We start from the raw sequence: 13903 nt of genomic DNA, 5'->3' as shown, positions 1-13903 counted from the left end.
AACTTGTGGTGAAGTATTTAACTCAATACCTTATTATTGAATTTTTATAAAAATTACTTAGCATGTTAAATTTTTTTATATATTGATGTGTAAAAATATATCATATTAACAGGATTTGGGGAAGGACCATACCCCCAAGAGATGTGATGTGAATAATTCCACGAGATACACTTTAAAATTTTCCTTGAAGGCAAGATACAGAATAAGTTGTGCCCCATGGGCAAGAGTTGACAGTAGCTTATTTTGCAATAATTTGGCAGATGATCTACAACACTTGCCCTAGAGGCAAGACTTAAGCCCCAAACTAGGTTAGTGTGTAATAACTTGGCAGATCTTTATTGCACTATGAGCCACTAGTTTATCCCAAACTTTCTGAAAGAAAAGGTTTAGATAATTGAAGCATTGTATTTCTTCCACTTTCTAAAATGATCTGCTCGTGAAACCTAAGTCAGTCAAATTAGCTTATGAGTTTAAGATTTGATATGGATTGGTATCAATGTCGTGAAGTGCAAACCAATAATTTACTTTAAAGTAATGACTCATAAGAACCATATGTTGAAAGGTAATTCTATCATCAGATGTATACTTGTAAAATATCACCGCAGTAAGACCAATAATTACTTGACGAAAACCGAAATAATTACTTGATGATTACTATGTACCTATAGTAGTTTCAAGTTTCACTTCTCTTCATCTACCTACATTCTATTGCATGCAATTTTTTGTCACTTCATAAAGCACATGGCAATGTTGTAGTCAATCTAGATGAACCTATGTAGCTTTTTTTCTTGTGTAGTTTAATTTGGTGGATCATAGGTTTGATTGTCATTATAAGCTCTTTATTATTGTGAATCTGTACATGGAGTGATACCCTTAACGATCTATGAAATAGATAGCTATGCTAGTCATAAAATTGGGTCAATTTCTCTATCTGAGCTTTGATCTACATTAATGAAAGTGAACCTTTATCCTTCTATTATGGTTGCAGCTGCCACAGCTAGTTGTGGAGAATGTTCTCGCTTTCAACGAGAGCTTTTGTATAATACTTGCAATAAGAGCAGACACCTGCTAATATGACGATGACAAAGAATGGTTCAATTTATTAATATCTTCAGTTGGCTTATGCTTTGTAACTTCTTTCAACTTGCAGAATAAGCTTTGTTGATTTTATTTTACAGAAAGACTATGAAGAGCTGGCATTGACACTAATGAACATCGTAGATCGTATGGTTCACAAGACAAATGTATATATTCCATCTCCCTTCTGAACTACACATAACAATTATATGTACTTTTGGTCCTTAGCTGATCACAAGCAACTTCTCTTTAGTATAAGACTTTCTGAACTACACATAAACAAGTATATGTATTTTTGGTGTCTAGCTAATTACAAGCACCTTCTAAACTACACATAACAAGTATATGTATTTTTGGTGCCTAGCTGATCACAAGCATCTTCTGAAATACAGATTACAAGTATATGTATTTTTGGTGCCTAGCTAATTACAAGCACCTTCTAAACTACACATAACAAGTATATGTATTTTTGGTGCCTAGCTGATCACAAGCATCTTCTGAAATACAGATTACAAGTATATGTATTTTTGGTGCCTAGCTGATCACAAGCAACTTCTCTTTAGCATAAGACTTTCTGAACTACACATAACAAGTATAAGTATTTTTGATGCCTAGCTGATCACAAGCAATTTCTGAACTATGCATAACAAGTATATGTATTTTTATATTTTTGGAGCCTAGCTGATCATAAGCAACTTCTCTTTAGCATAAGACTATGTGGATACATGTTATTGGAGAGATGGAGATGAACAATGAGGAGAAATTGTTAAGGTGAAGTGATGCGTATGTATTCTCTCTCTGCTAATATTAAATTGAGAAAGTGATGCGTATTAATAATAATGATCAAAACACTCATATAGCAGTCGCACATATTTAATGATAAGACAGCCCCCATAGGAACAAGTTATACCTCATGGGCATGAATTGGCCCTGCCACATTATTTACTAATTTAGAAGATACTCAATAACTCTTGCCTCAGGGGAAAGACTTGCCACAAGGAAAGGAAAAAATATTCTTCGATAATAAAATATAAATATACAAAGATACCAATAAATGAATCAGTAGCGATTTTACATTGTATACTTTACGTTGTCGCATCAAAATAGCCGATTTAATTTGAAAAGACTGTTTAAACTTTACATAATCGCATAAAAATAGCTAAAAATCCATCATGTGCAGTGATTTTCAATAACTACAAAACTAAACTACTACTCCTAGTGCGTCTTCTTCCTCTTTTCCTTTCCAAATAATCTGCCAACTTTTTTTGTAGTGTTGTCTTTTATACCAGCTTCTAGTTTTCTCTTTCCATAATCCCACAATAAATATCCATACCTCATGCGAACATGACCAATGTCAATCTCTTTAGGAATATCTCTACCATAAATGACATATTCAGCAAACGCACAAACAAATGCTCTACAATCACTGTGATACAAATGAAAGATATTACGTGAATATATGGAAAATAACAAAAAAAGAAGTGAAATGAACATTTAAAAAATGAATGCAATGAGATACCATTGAGTTTGTTGTGGCAGCTCATCAACCATTTTTATCGGCAAAGTGTCATTTTTAGATTTGACAATGCCTTTCTCAAGATAGAAATTGACCTTTTTCAGAAAATACGGTATCAATGTTTGGTAAGGTAACATCACTTTTTGAACAACTTTATCACCACGCCTGGTATGGTTTGAGTCGTATACATATATGCACCAATCAGTAAAGTCAAAACTCTCAAAATCCAGTGTCCAAGTTCAGATTTTTCTCGTGGAACATAAACTGCAAATAAAAAGTTTGTGAAAGCTTGAATAAAATTGAACTGCAGCTTATAAACCCACAAGTTAAGTGTTCCGTCTAGATCAAGAGAAAAAGCCTTTGATATTGAAGTCATTGCATCTTTTTGCAGTTTTTTCCATTAACTCAAGTGCTCCAGCAATTATTGTTGTTTCATCACGTGTTAAATCTCCTCCTTTTCCAGCTTGTCATAGCAATAAGAAGCAAACAAGTTGAGGCATACAGTAAAAGGAACATAATGAATTGAAAACGAGGTTCAACTAGTTATAGTACCTAATCTTAGAAAGATGAACTTGGTCGTGTAAGCAGATTGTGTTCATGCATATATAAAAAAATATTGCATGTCCAGAGATATATTTACACTTTCTTAGATTAGCATTAAAAATTGAGAAATATTGAATAGATTAACTCATTGCCATGAAAATCCACAAATGTTTTTAGCTCAGCTCTCCGCAGAAGGGCAGCGTGCCCCTTACCTAATATCCAATCCAAGACCTAGAAGAAAAATCAAGGATGAAGTTAAGATCCATTTTCTTTATCAAGCCAACTATAAGATCCTTAACAACAAAAAGTAGGACTGGGAAATTCTCTCAAATTGCTGCATGAGGTTTTGGTTTTTTTCCCAATTCTAAAGATGAATATCCGTGTATCTTAATAAAGAAACTGATGGATATTTTATATATCAAATTATTCGCATTCTCATTTATAGTAATAACAAAAAATAAATAGAGATAGGAAAATGGAGTAACTGTTATATTATTACTAATTTTCTCCTTCCGTTCGGATTTACTTGTCACTATTTTCCTAATTTGATTTTCATTTTTACTCGTCATTTTGAAAAATCAAGAAAAAACAAAAAAAAATTCATGTTTTACCCTTAGCATTAATTACTTATTCTCGAAATCATTTTCAATACCTATTACTAAACATCAATTGATAGCAGTAATATTGTAAAGCCACTATACCAATCATTATTTTCTTAATAGATGTGTCACGTCAAAATGTGACAAGTAAATCGAAACGGAGGGAGAACATAACCAAGGAACTCCTCCATTCAACTTTATGTTGTATTCTTTCCATTTCTTTCCAAGCTACAGAAAAGGAACAAATCATACAAATCAACCACCGTAGCGTATATGAGTACAGATCTATCTTATGAGTTTTTGATGGGTTCATATAGTTTTATTTCTTAAACCGTATCATATAACTCGGATTGAGAGTACAAGGTGGCAATCGAACACACAGCTGGTGAAGATCTCTCTCTCTCTAGTAGCAAAACATGAAAACTTAATAACTCTACATGAGTAAATTATAGAATGTGATTGTTGTTCTTTATACCCTACTAATTGGATAAGCAATGGGGAAGAATAACCAGAAAAGAATCTGAACAAGGGGTGATACAGTGGCTCCAACTGTCAATCCATAGTGAGTACAGATTGTTTGAGGAATTATCTGCAAATGTAAAAGCGACAAACCTAGTTAGAGACAAGAGCCGAGCAAATTCCATAGATAACAAGTTGAAAGGTTAAGTGGATGAATGGAATAGACAACCTCTCCGAACATGAGAATCAGTGTAACAGATACTAGTATTGCTACCAACGCTGGTACAAGCTTGTCCAAGAATATTGGAAGAGACTACAACGGAAAATGCAAAAAGTAATAAATAAGTCAACAGTGGTAATAAAAGGATAACTATTGACAAATAAGTATTGGTACGCAAACCTTCATTGCTAAGGAGTTACCGATCAAGAGTGTGCAAAGCAAAAGATGTTGGTTTTTTACCACCGAAAGTATTTTAGCGGTAAAAGAAAGGAAGAATACTTTAAAAGACCAATCAAAGCAGACATAGGTACAACTCAAACTTTGCCACAACACTGCTTCTCTTCTAACTTATCAAACTATAAGATATGCAGAATAAGTTTCAGACTTTATTTAGCCTATATGATTTGAGAATAAGAATAGAATACAGATTTTATAACTAAGTGTAATGGCTCACAAGATTTAGATTGCATGTTTTATTATTCATGATTTGACTTACAGATTTCAGATTACTCAAGCTTAAGTGAGTCATTTACATTTAGCATGCATGATGTTTTCTATAAACTATGATGATATTATTTACTTATTGCATGCACCCCCATATACTCAGTACATCATCAAAGTACTGATCCACATATACATCTGTGTGCTACATTGTCTCATAATGTAGGTTGAAGTGCTCAGTATTAGTAGCGAGAGTGATTTTTGAGCATCTCATCTACATCCCTGCAGTTGGTGAGTCCTCTTAGTTCGGGGACTTAGCTATTCAGATTTCCAGTTGTTAGTAAATATTTTCATTACTCTTTTCATACAGTCTGAGTCAGATGGTGTCTGTCCCAGTGACTCTCTAGATTCAGCTAGTAGAGGCTTTTCGGACTACTAGATTTTTCAGATGTCATATTTAGACCTTTCAATATTTGATTTATCATATTGATGTGACAATATTTTCAGATATACTCAGACTTTTCAGATATTTTTCTGCATTGTCAGTATCGTATATTCATATTTCATTATTTTGAGATTCAGACCTAATAGAAAGCAGACAAGGTTAGCTCAGGACTTCTTATAGTTCGGAGCACCATGTGGCATCCTGAAAATCAAATTTTGGGGCGTTACAATATGTTACATAGGAAAGGTTGTTTATTGGAAAAGGTCTCAGGTATAGAATGAATATCCCTCATTTTTACAAAAGGTACGTGCCCAAGTTTGTTAAGCTATAATACATTCACATCATGATCAGTAGATCTAAGAGACATAGAAAAAGACGCAAAAATAGGAAATTATTGTTCATTCTTCAAGGTAGAATTTTATACATTATGTTTATATGAACACTTATTTATATTGTGATTACTATTTATAGCAGAATGAGAGTAACATTGTGCTCTATGACTACAGGAACTAGCAAAATTTATAATAGAAAGGAATGCATTTTACAAATAGTCAGTACACTGTGTAGTGGAACAAGTGTTGTTCTTCAGGCATTTTGGACACAAGAAGTATAATCCATACCTAGCTTCACTAATATCCAGAGGCCTATTCATTGAAGTGGACTGCAGAATACATGAATGTTCAGTGAATAAGACAATACTCTTAGGGATAGAAGTGGTAAGTGTATTAATGGACACACGATTATATTTGAAAGTAGACATAAACAACACTTAATGTAATACAAGAGCAGGTGCAAGTACTACACTACAAATTTGATTTACTTTTACTTTATAACCATTTGGTAACACAATCAAAAGGGGAAAAAGTAGGGTAAAGACGTTGGTCATGGAGCTTTTATTAAAGTTCGTGTTATTTGATGCACCTGAGTTTAAGATCCAAGAATCAGGATTGTTTTTGAAACACTTGTAAGACATTTTACCAAAGTTAATAGAAGAAGTACAAACTACAATACCTGCAAAGTTTGCATTTCCTCCCAAAGAATCTGAAGTCTTGTTGCTGTTATTCTCTCTATGAGCTCCAAACTAAAAATGTTGTAGAAAGTTCACAACATGCTCATACTGATCTCTAGATAGGTTGATGTTGTTTCCACCCTGTAACTTGTTGGGCTCATTTCCCCTGGTAGGTGCAATATCTGATACAAATCCATATACATCAGCAATAAGGCCTTTTCCTTTGTTGAACTTGTGATTTTAAATGTTGTTCTGATAACTACTCTGTGAACCTTGGTAGTTATTGTTGAAGTTGTGATTATTTCCTTGTGGATAACCATGGAGTTTATAATATTTATCTTTAGTGTGCCCTGGTCTTTTGCAGTAATCACATACCATACGAGGCTTGTTTCTACCATAGCCAATACTTTGGGTATAATTTGTCCTGAAACTTCCATTTCCACCTGATATGCTAGTACTAGAAGAATATTTGGGCCTAGGAGTTTTTCCTCCCCTGTGACTACTCATACCAGCGAGAAAACTAGTGGTCTCCAAAGAAATCTTGTTTAACCCACTTGCACTCAAAGAGGTAGACTCCATAAATAGTTGATTACTTGGTTTTATCTCTTTTTGTCTCTCATCCTGTATCAATAGTGAAAAATCCTATCCCAATAATGGAAATGGAATTATCATAAGAATGTTTCCCCTAACTACTGTATAAACCTCATTCAACCCTATGAGAAATTGGACCAATCTCCTCTCTTGTTCTGCTTTAAACAAGTGTTCTTTTGCATCACAAACACAATTGCATTTACACCGAGTCTGAGCATGTAAGGTGCTCAATTTTTCCTACAATTTCTATTTTTGTAAAATAAGTAGTTATGTCTAAACTACCTTGAGACAATTCATTTATTTCTCTCTGCACTTGATATAATTTCGCACCATTTGTTTGATCATATCGATCATCTAGCTCTTTTCATAGCTCAAAGAATCATTTACATATCAACAATATCTGCAATTTTCTTAGCTAGTGAATTTAGGATCCATGATTTGACCATACCATCACATCTTTCCCATTGCCTATATCGTAATGTTCGTGGGTCTAGTCTTTTACATTCACCACTGATGAACCCCAACTTATTATTAATAGACAAGGCTCTAAGAACTCCCCTTCTCCATGATGTATATAATGTTTCAACGAAGGAAATATGTACTAACATTGCACCTGGATTGTCTGAGAGATACATGTATAAAGGGGAACTGATGCCATCCCCAGCAATACTAGTACCAGTGGTACCATTAACATTCATAGTTGAAGATTCTTCACCCTAATTTATCATCTTAAGAGTATTTTAATTTTGACAAAAAACAGGAAAGAGAGAAATCGACACTCGAATTCAGAGACACAAAGTTCAATTCGGCAATTAATCGAATAGAAAACCAGCACGACAAATCAAATGGAAAGGGTATGAACCAAGCAATAAGTGATATCAAATTATAATGAATTCCATTATCGATACAACAAATTGAGCGAGAAGGTTACCAGTTTTTGCAACATATCTCTGATACCATGTCAAAATCAGCTAGACATAACTGAGGAAGAAGGATCAACATGAAGCTAAATCCATAGAAGCATAGATGTGACAAAGAAAGAACAAAGAAAAAATTATAACTTCTTGATTAACTATCAATGTATCTATACAAGGGTATTTATAGGGAAGGAAAAAAGAGTTGGGGGGTATTTGGATTTCCTTTTAATGAGTAACTTGCAAGCCAAAAGTCATAAGTTGGTACTACCCTATTTTTGACTTTTGAATTATTTTGATACTTTTTAACTTAAAAATAAGTGTTTAAAAGTACTTTTTAACTTTTCCAAACACCACCAAAACTAAAAAAAAAAAGAGCTTAGAAGTCAAAAACACCTAAAAATAAGTCAATCCAAACACCCACTTAATGTTGTAACTCACTAGAGCTATCAATGAGATGTTATCTAGCTAACACAATGAGTAACTAACTAAATCATACTAGCTAATACTAACTGTGCAATTAATTTACTAGAACTAGAGCTGCTTCAGTAATAATTAATCTTAACCGTTTGGATTGGTTAGTTGTAATATAAGCACCTAACTAAAATGGACGGGATGAATTAATCCATTCTTTATAATGTTTTATTTCATTTGACATTTTAATCTAAAAAATACATAAATACACAACTTATGCTTCCATTATTACAAAAAATTTCAACTCCCCAAACATATTACAAAAATTTTATTTTTTATGTTTTCTCTCTAAAAGCACATATACATAAGGAGTTGAGTTTATTCCACCCCTTTTTCCCCTAAAAACAAGACTTCAATCAAGGACCGGTTACCATTTTTAATACAACCGTACTTGATTCCAACTGATAGCATTCAAGTTTAACTTAATCTCTTTTTATCATTCTGATTTTTAAGATTTGAGGTTAGTAATTTTTCTTCAGCATTTACTTGAACAAAATTTAAAGATTTTTGAATGAACAAATTATCGCATATTCTTGTTAAGTAATTTTTTGGGTTTCTACTTTGCCAAAATTTAGTTGTTAACTCATTATTGTCCCTTTTTTATTTCAAAATCGTCTATTTGAAGTACTAACTTAACAACTTAGTACTTAGTAAATGGATGATTTTACTTCTTTTAGTTTAGGATTACTCGGTTAAAGCATAATGAATCAACAAATTCGGTAGTTGGGTTCGTTCCCGGAGTTTTTGATTATGAGGAATCTAACTTTGATGAAAACAGATCTAAATATCGTAACGAACCCAACAAAATGAAAAAGATTTAAAAAGCTGTTGCAGAAAAGTCGAAAAAGGCAATTAGAGAATCCTCAAGAAAAGCCAAAAAAGATGATACTGTATGTCCACTCTTCCTAAGATATACATGATTTTTTCATTTTTGATATTTTTTTAAAATTTTTTTTGAGGTTATTTTGTTTTTTTCAGTAATCTAAGGTTTTAAAACTGTAAACTAATATGGGATTGTTGTTAGTTGTTAGGTAGATTATGGATTTTTTTCATCAATTTTAATTTCTATCATAATTAATTTGTGGAAATACCAATAAATTTTTGTATATGTTGGGTATATACATTTGTGGTGAGGTGTTTGTTTGAACTACAGTGATCTATATAGTTCATATATACATAACTGATTAATGGATGTTTGTACATTAGTAAGTAAGTATGTATTGCACATACATTATTGAGCACATATACATAAGTTATGTTTGTCATTGTGTTTTGTTATGTTAGTTTGATGCACTGAACATGTCATGTGTATATGAATAACATATACATAAACTTCCATATGTTCTTAAACTACTACTGAGATTTCTAGTTCATATACATCATATTTGCTTTGTATATGTGTTCATTTTTTATATGGGCAGTTGAGGCAATGGATATCATCTATGTATATGTTAACGTATACATCATTTGTGATGTTTTGTTAGATGTGTTATTGAATCCATGGGTCACATACTTCAATTTATATGTATATGTTGTTAATATACATAAGTGTTGTATATGTATTGACAACATATGCTAACATATAAAGTGTTGTATATGTATTGACAACATATGCTAACATATAAAGTGTTGTATATGTATTGACAACATATGCTCACATATGATGTGCTGTTTTATTTTCAATAGGGTATGAAATACAAGATAAAAAATGTCCCTGCGTATTTGCATTTTGGTAGTTATTGCAACCGGAATTTTGGAGCAGACATAAATAATTATCTTGGTGAAGAAGTTCTAAATATATTTTGTTAAATAATTTTTGATTCATTTCTAGACATGGCGCAGTATAATTATCAGGGTCAAATATTCAAATGCTTACTTATGCTTGAGATAGAGCAAGACAACTCGAAGAAAATTTATGTTTACATGCAGGGAATCATTCTCAAGTTTTCTATTATTGAGTATGCCATTATATTTGGTCTTAAATGTATAGGGAACATTGAGGAACAGCTCTTTACTGAATCATCAAAGTCCGTATTAATGGAGAAGTATTTTTCAAGTTCAAAAAGTTCTGTCAAAAGGTCTCTTTTTATACAGCGATTCAAGATGGGCAACTTTGAAAATAATTCTGATGCTTTGAATATGTCAATAATTTACTTCATTTACACCTTTATGTATTTATAAATACATGATGCTACCATTAGCAGATCGAATTTTGTGATGGTTGAGAATGGTAGTTACCAACAATTTTTATGGTGGAAGAGTTCATTTCAAAAGTTTATTGCAACGTGAAGACAGAATTTTTATTGAGAAACAGTTATACTCGATGGGTGGAATGCCTTATGTGCTGAATGTTTGGATGTATGAATGTTGTTCTGAGGTAGATAGTACGATAGCTGAACGGGTGAAAAATATAATTTCACGAATTTTTAACTAGAAGGTGGTTGAAATCAATGTAAAGTACAAGAAGTTTATGGGTGATATGTTCAGCAAGGTAAGTATGTAGTATATTATTTTGAGCTTATGTTTATATTTCAATGTGCTTACTTTAACAGTGTTAATGTTTCTATTATTTATGATCTAACAGTTTGTATATAATAATTTACAACCAACTCGTGAAGAAGTCCAAAATCTTGATTTGCAAATGATTGAGGAATTTGAATTTAAACGACGCTGAATCTGAATTTTCACATGAAACTACTGCCAATTGTTCTGGTAAAAGACCTGCTATCGACATACATTCACATTTGGACCTCGACATACAAGGTTTTGAGGAGTTTAGTATAGCCCCACCTATAAAAATTTTCAATAAGGCAGGTTTGATTACAGATGCATCAGCATCACAACCTACTAAGAGGCGTAGGACAGTCCGTTTTGATGTTGCAACTGTCGAGGAGCAAGTTTGTGAGAAAACACCATCTACTGTTTCAAGAAGAATTGTGCCAACTGAAAAATACGAACTTCTGATTCAAAGTGTGTTCATGCCGCCAACACAACTTCATCATTATCCAGCAAGTCAGTTTGTCAGGATAATTCTGATGAAAAGTGGGATAACATAAAGTTGTTTTTGCAGTTATGTAAGTTTATTCATATGGTGAACACTATAAAATAATTTTAAAAAACATTAACATGTTTACTGTCTTTGACTATGCAGGTTGATACAAAATTCAACTTTCTTCATGTTCTAATTACCAAACAACATGAAGACTCAATTGAAAAAATGAATAAACAACACGCCAAACTCAAGCAAATGTTGAAACACAACAATCAAAAAAATAAAAAGGTAAACTAAATTTCATTTAAGTTATATTATATAACGAATTTGAATTTTTTATTTATTTTTGTGTATTTATATATTTTTTGGATTAGAATTTTCATATATATTTTTTATTATTTTTTATGCATGTTTTGTAATATACATAAATGTGTGACTTATGTTATATAATATACATACAATCTGTTATGTATATTTAATATTACACATGACCATAATATGCCTATAAACACAATGAGATGTGTATAATGTAACACATACACATAACACTGCTATGTATATTAGATAATAGTATTAAACTGTGTTATGTGTGTTATAGGGTATACATAACTTATTTTTTTGTGTTATGTCTGTTTGATAATATACCTAAAAGTGTTATGCATATAACACAACATAAATATAATGAGACAATATATAATGTATATTAGATAACAAGATTAAATTGTATTATGTGAGTTAGAGTATATACATCACTGTATTATGTCTTATATGTATGTAACATAATATACATAACTATGTTATGTATATTACACAACATTAATACAATGAGATGTGTATATTGCGTCATATACACATAACACTGCTATGTATATTAGTTAACTTGCTTAAATTATACTACTTGGATTAGAGGATATACATAACTTTTTGATGTATATTTTTCTTTCACAAGTACATTTATTTAAAATCTTCAGATAACATATGTCATTTCATATTAAAAAACAGCAATCTAATTTTTGGTTGACATGAATGTTTTTATTTTTATATAAGGCCGGTGAAGAATCAAACATTCCGACAGAAAAGGAAGTAGTCAAAGTAAGTAATAATTAGAATCAAATTAAGGATATTTCTAACCATTAGTTTAGTCCAAGTTGATGTTTCCAAATTTAATCTTACTTATCTTCTATAACAAAATCAAAAGGATCATGATTTGGATGGTTCAACTATTAGAGATAAACCATCACAAGATCAAGTTGATGAGATGGATATCATGCCAAATGTTGAAGTCAAACAAAAAGGGACACTTTTTTATAAATATGCATTTTTATTATCATAGATTGATGTTATCAAAATTTTTCTTAACCATACACCATATTAATTTCAACAGCATCGGAAAGTAGGAGATGACAAAACAGAAAATGTACTATCTAAAGACGATGTTGAAGAGATTGATATCGTCACAACCTTGAAAGAAAAAATAAAAGAATTATTTTTCATAAATAATAATTATACATAGTTTGTTACATATATGAATTTTTCTTTAATTCTTTAATGCTATGATATTTTTCAAGCTAAGAATGTGGTGCAAATTGAATGTTGTGGCTAGCAGTTCTACTAGATTTATAATGTATATGTGTTATATTATTTGTATATTATTATAATATACATATGCAACACATCAAAATTTTGAAAGCTTTATTAAACAATGCAATTCTCATTTTTTATTTGTAAGTTGTCGGCGAGACTGATAAATCAATACACATAGAGTCTGATGATGATACAATGGAAGGTGCTTATTTTGATTGGAACCGCAGTCCTATACAATAACAATCTGAAGTTACATATCTCATATTTTAATGCTTACAATTAAAACAATGAACTGACTTAGTTATGTATATGTTTTATCTATACAAGGATATGAAAGGATGTAGTGAGGATATTATAACTGCCAGATTAGATGCTCTTGTCGAATCTATGGTAAATCAGAAATTGGATAAACCCAATATTAGAATATCTAGTACCGTGCATATTCATAAAGATCACATGGTAAATTCGTAAAGTCATTTTTTTCAGATATAGGTCAAATATGTTAGAAATCTCATATTTTATCGTTTACATTTAAAACTATAGAATGACTTACTTTTGTATATGTTTTATGTTATCTTTTTAAGGATATTGAAGGAGTTAGTGTTGATATTGAAACTGTCACATTAGAAGCTTTCGTAGAAGTTGTGAAAAATCTGAAACCTAATAACGTTAATGTTGGAACATCTAGTATCGTGCATATCCATAAAGATCAATAGGTAAATTCATAAAGTCATTTTTTTCAAATTACATATCTTATTTTACACATATGACACTACTTTTACTAACATGTTAAACCAAAACTAACAATATATACATAAAATTTAATGTTAGGATAATTACTCGAGTATAATTCTTGAATCTTCTCAAGGCAAGTTAGATGTCATATTGGAAGGTCTTGCATCACCGGTGGATGACCTACCTCTAGAAGTTGTTCCCACATCAGAAGCCATCAGGAACCAGCACCACATCTTTGATAGTCAGCTTCCTCAAAATTTTTCTGATGCTATTGTTGTGGCTCATTAAGCTACAAAAAACCCTG

At 31.5% G+C, this 13903-nt stretch overlaps 1 protein-coding gene across 6 annotated transcripts; it reads right to left on the bottom strand.

Moving 5' to 3' along the window:
- Window positions 1-3832: 3832 nt before the first annotated feature.
- On the bottom strand, window positions 3833-8001 carry LOC107842289 (DUF21 domain-containing protein At1g47330). Of its 6 annotated transcripts, none has more exons than XR_001665692.2 (4): window positions 7832-7997; window positions 6312-6491; window positions 4424-4507; window positions 3833-4324 (listed from the first exon to the last, which is right to left on the bottom strand). XR_001665692.2 is itself a non-coding variant. In XM_016686051.2 (3 exons), the coding sequence occupies exons 1-3, from the start codon at window positions 7900-7902 to the stop codon at window positions 4205-4207; spliced, it is 225 nt and encodes a 74-aa protein (XP_016541537.2). In that variant the 5' UTR covers window positions 7903-8001; the 3' UTR covers window positions 3833-4204. The 6 variants fall into 6 exon arrangements, 1 of the variants encoding a protein (XP_016541537.2); XR_007044528.1 differs by adding an exon at window positions 5921-5961 and having other exon boundaries at window positions 6312-7982; XR_001665695.2 differs by lacking the exon at window positions 6312-6491 and adding an exon at window positions 5921-5961 and having other exon boundaries at window positions 7832-7982.
- Window positions 8002-13903: the final 5902 nt, after the last annotated feature.

This window comes from Capsicum annuum, chromosome 9 (assembly GCF_002878395.1).
Source record: "Capsicum annuum cultivar UCD-10X-F1 chromosome 9, UCD10Xv1.1, whole genome shotgun sequence".
Lineage (NCBI taxonomy): Eukaryota > Viridiplantae > Streptophyta > Magnoliopsida > Solanales > Solanaceae > Capsicum > Capsicum annuum.
Note: the sequence above shows the minus strand (reverse complement) of the source record. Positions and strands in the feature narration are given on the sequence as shown.

Excerpts from the sequence above, each read along its gene's own strand:
- LOC107842289 (XM_016686051.2), bottom strand. The coding sequence starts at position 7,902 with ATGTTGATCCTTCTTCCTCAG. Across the intron at positions 4,508-7,881 it reads TGTTGATCCTTCTTCCTCAG|TCTCTTCCAATATTCTTGGA; the intron begins TTATGTCTAGCT and ends TTTCCGTTGTAG. Across the intron at positions 4,325-4,423 it reads TGATTCTCATGTTCGGAGAG|ATAATTCCTCAAACAATCTG; the intron begins GTTGTCTATTCC and ends TTACATTTGCAG.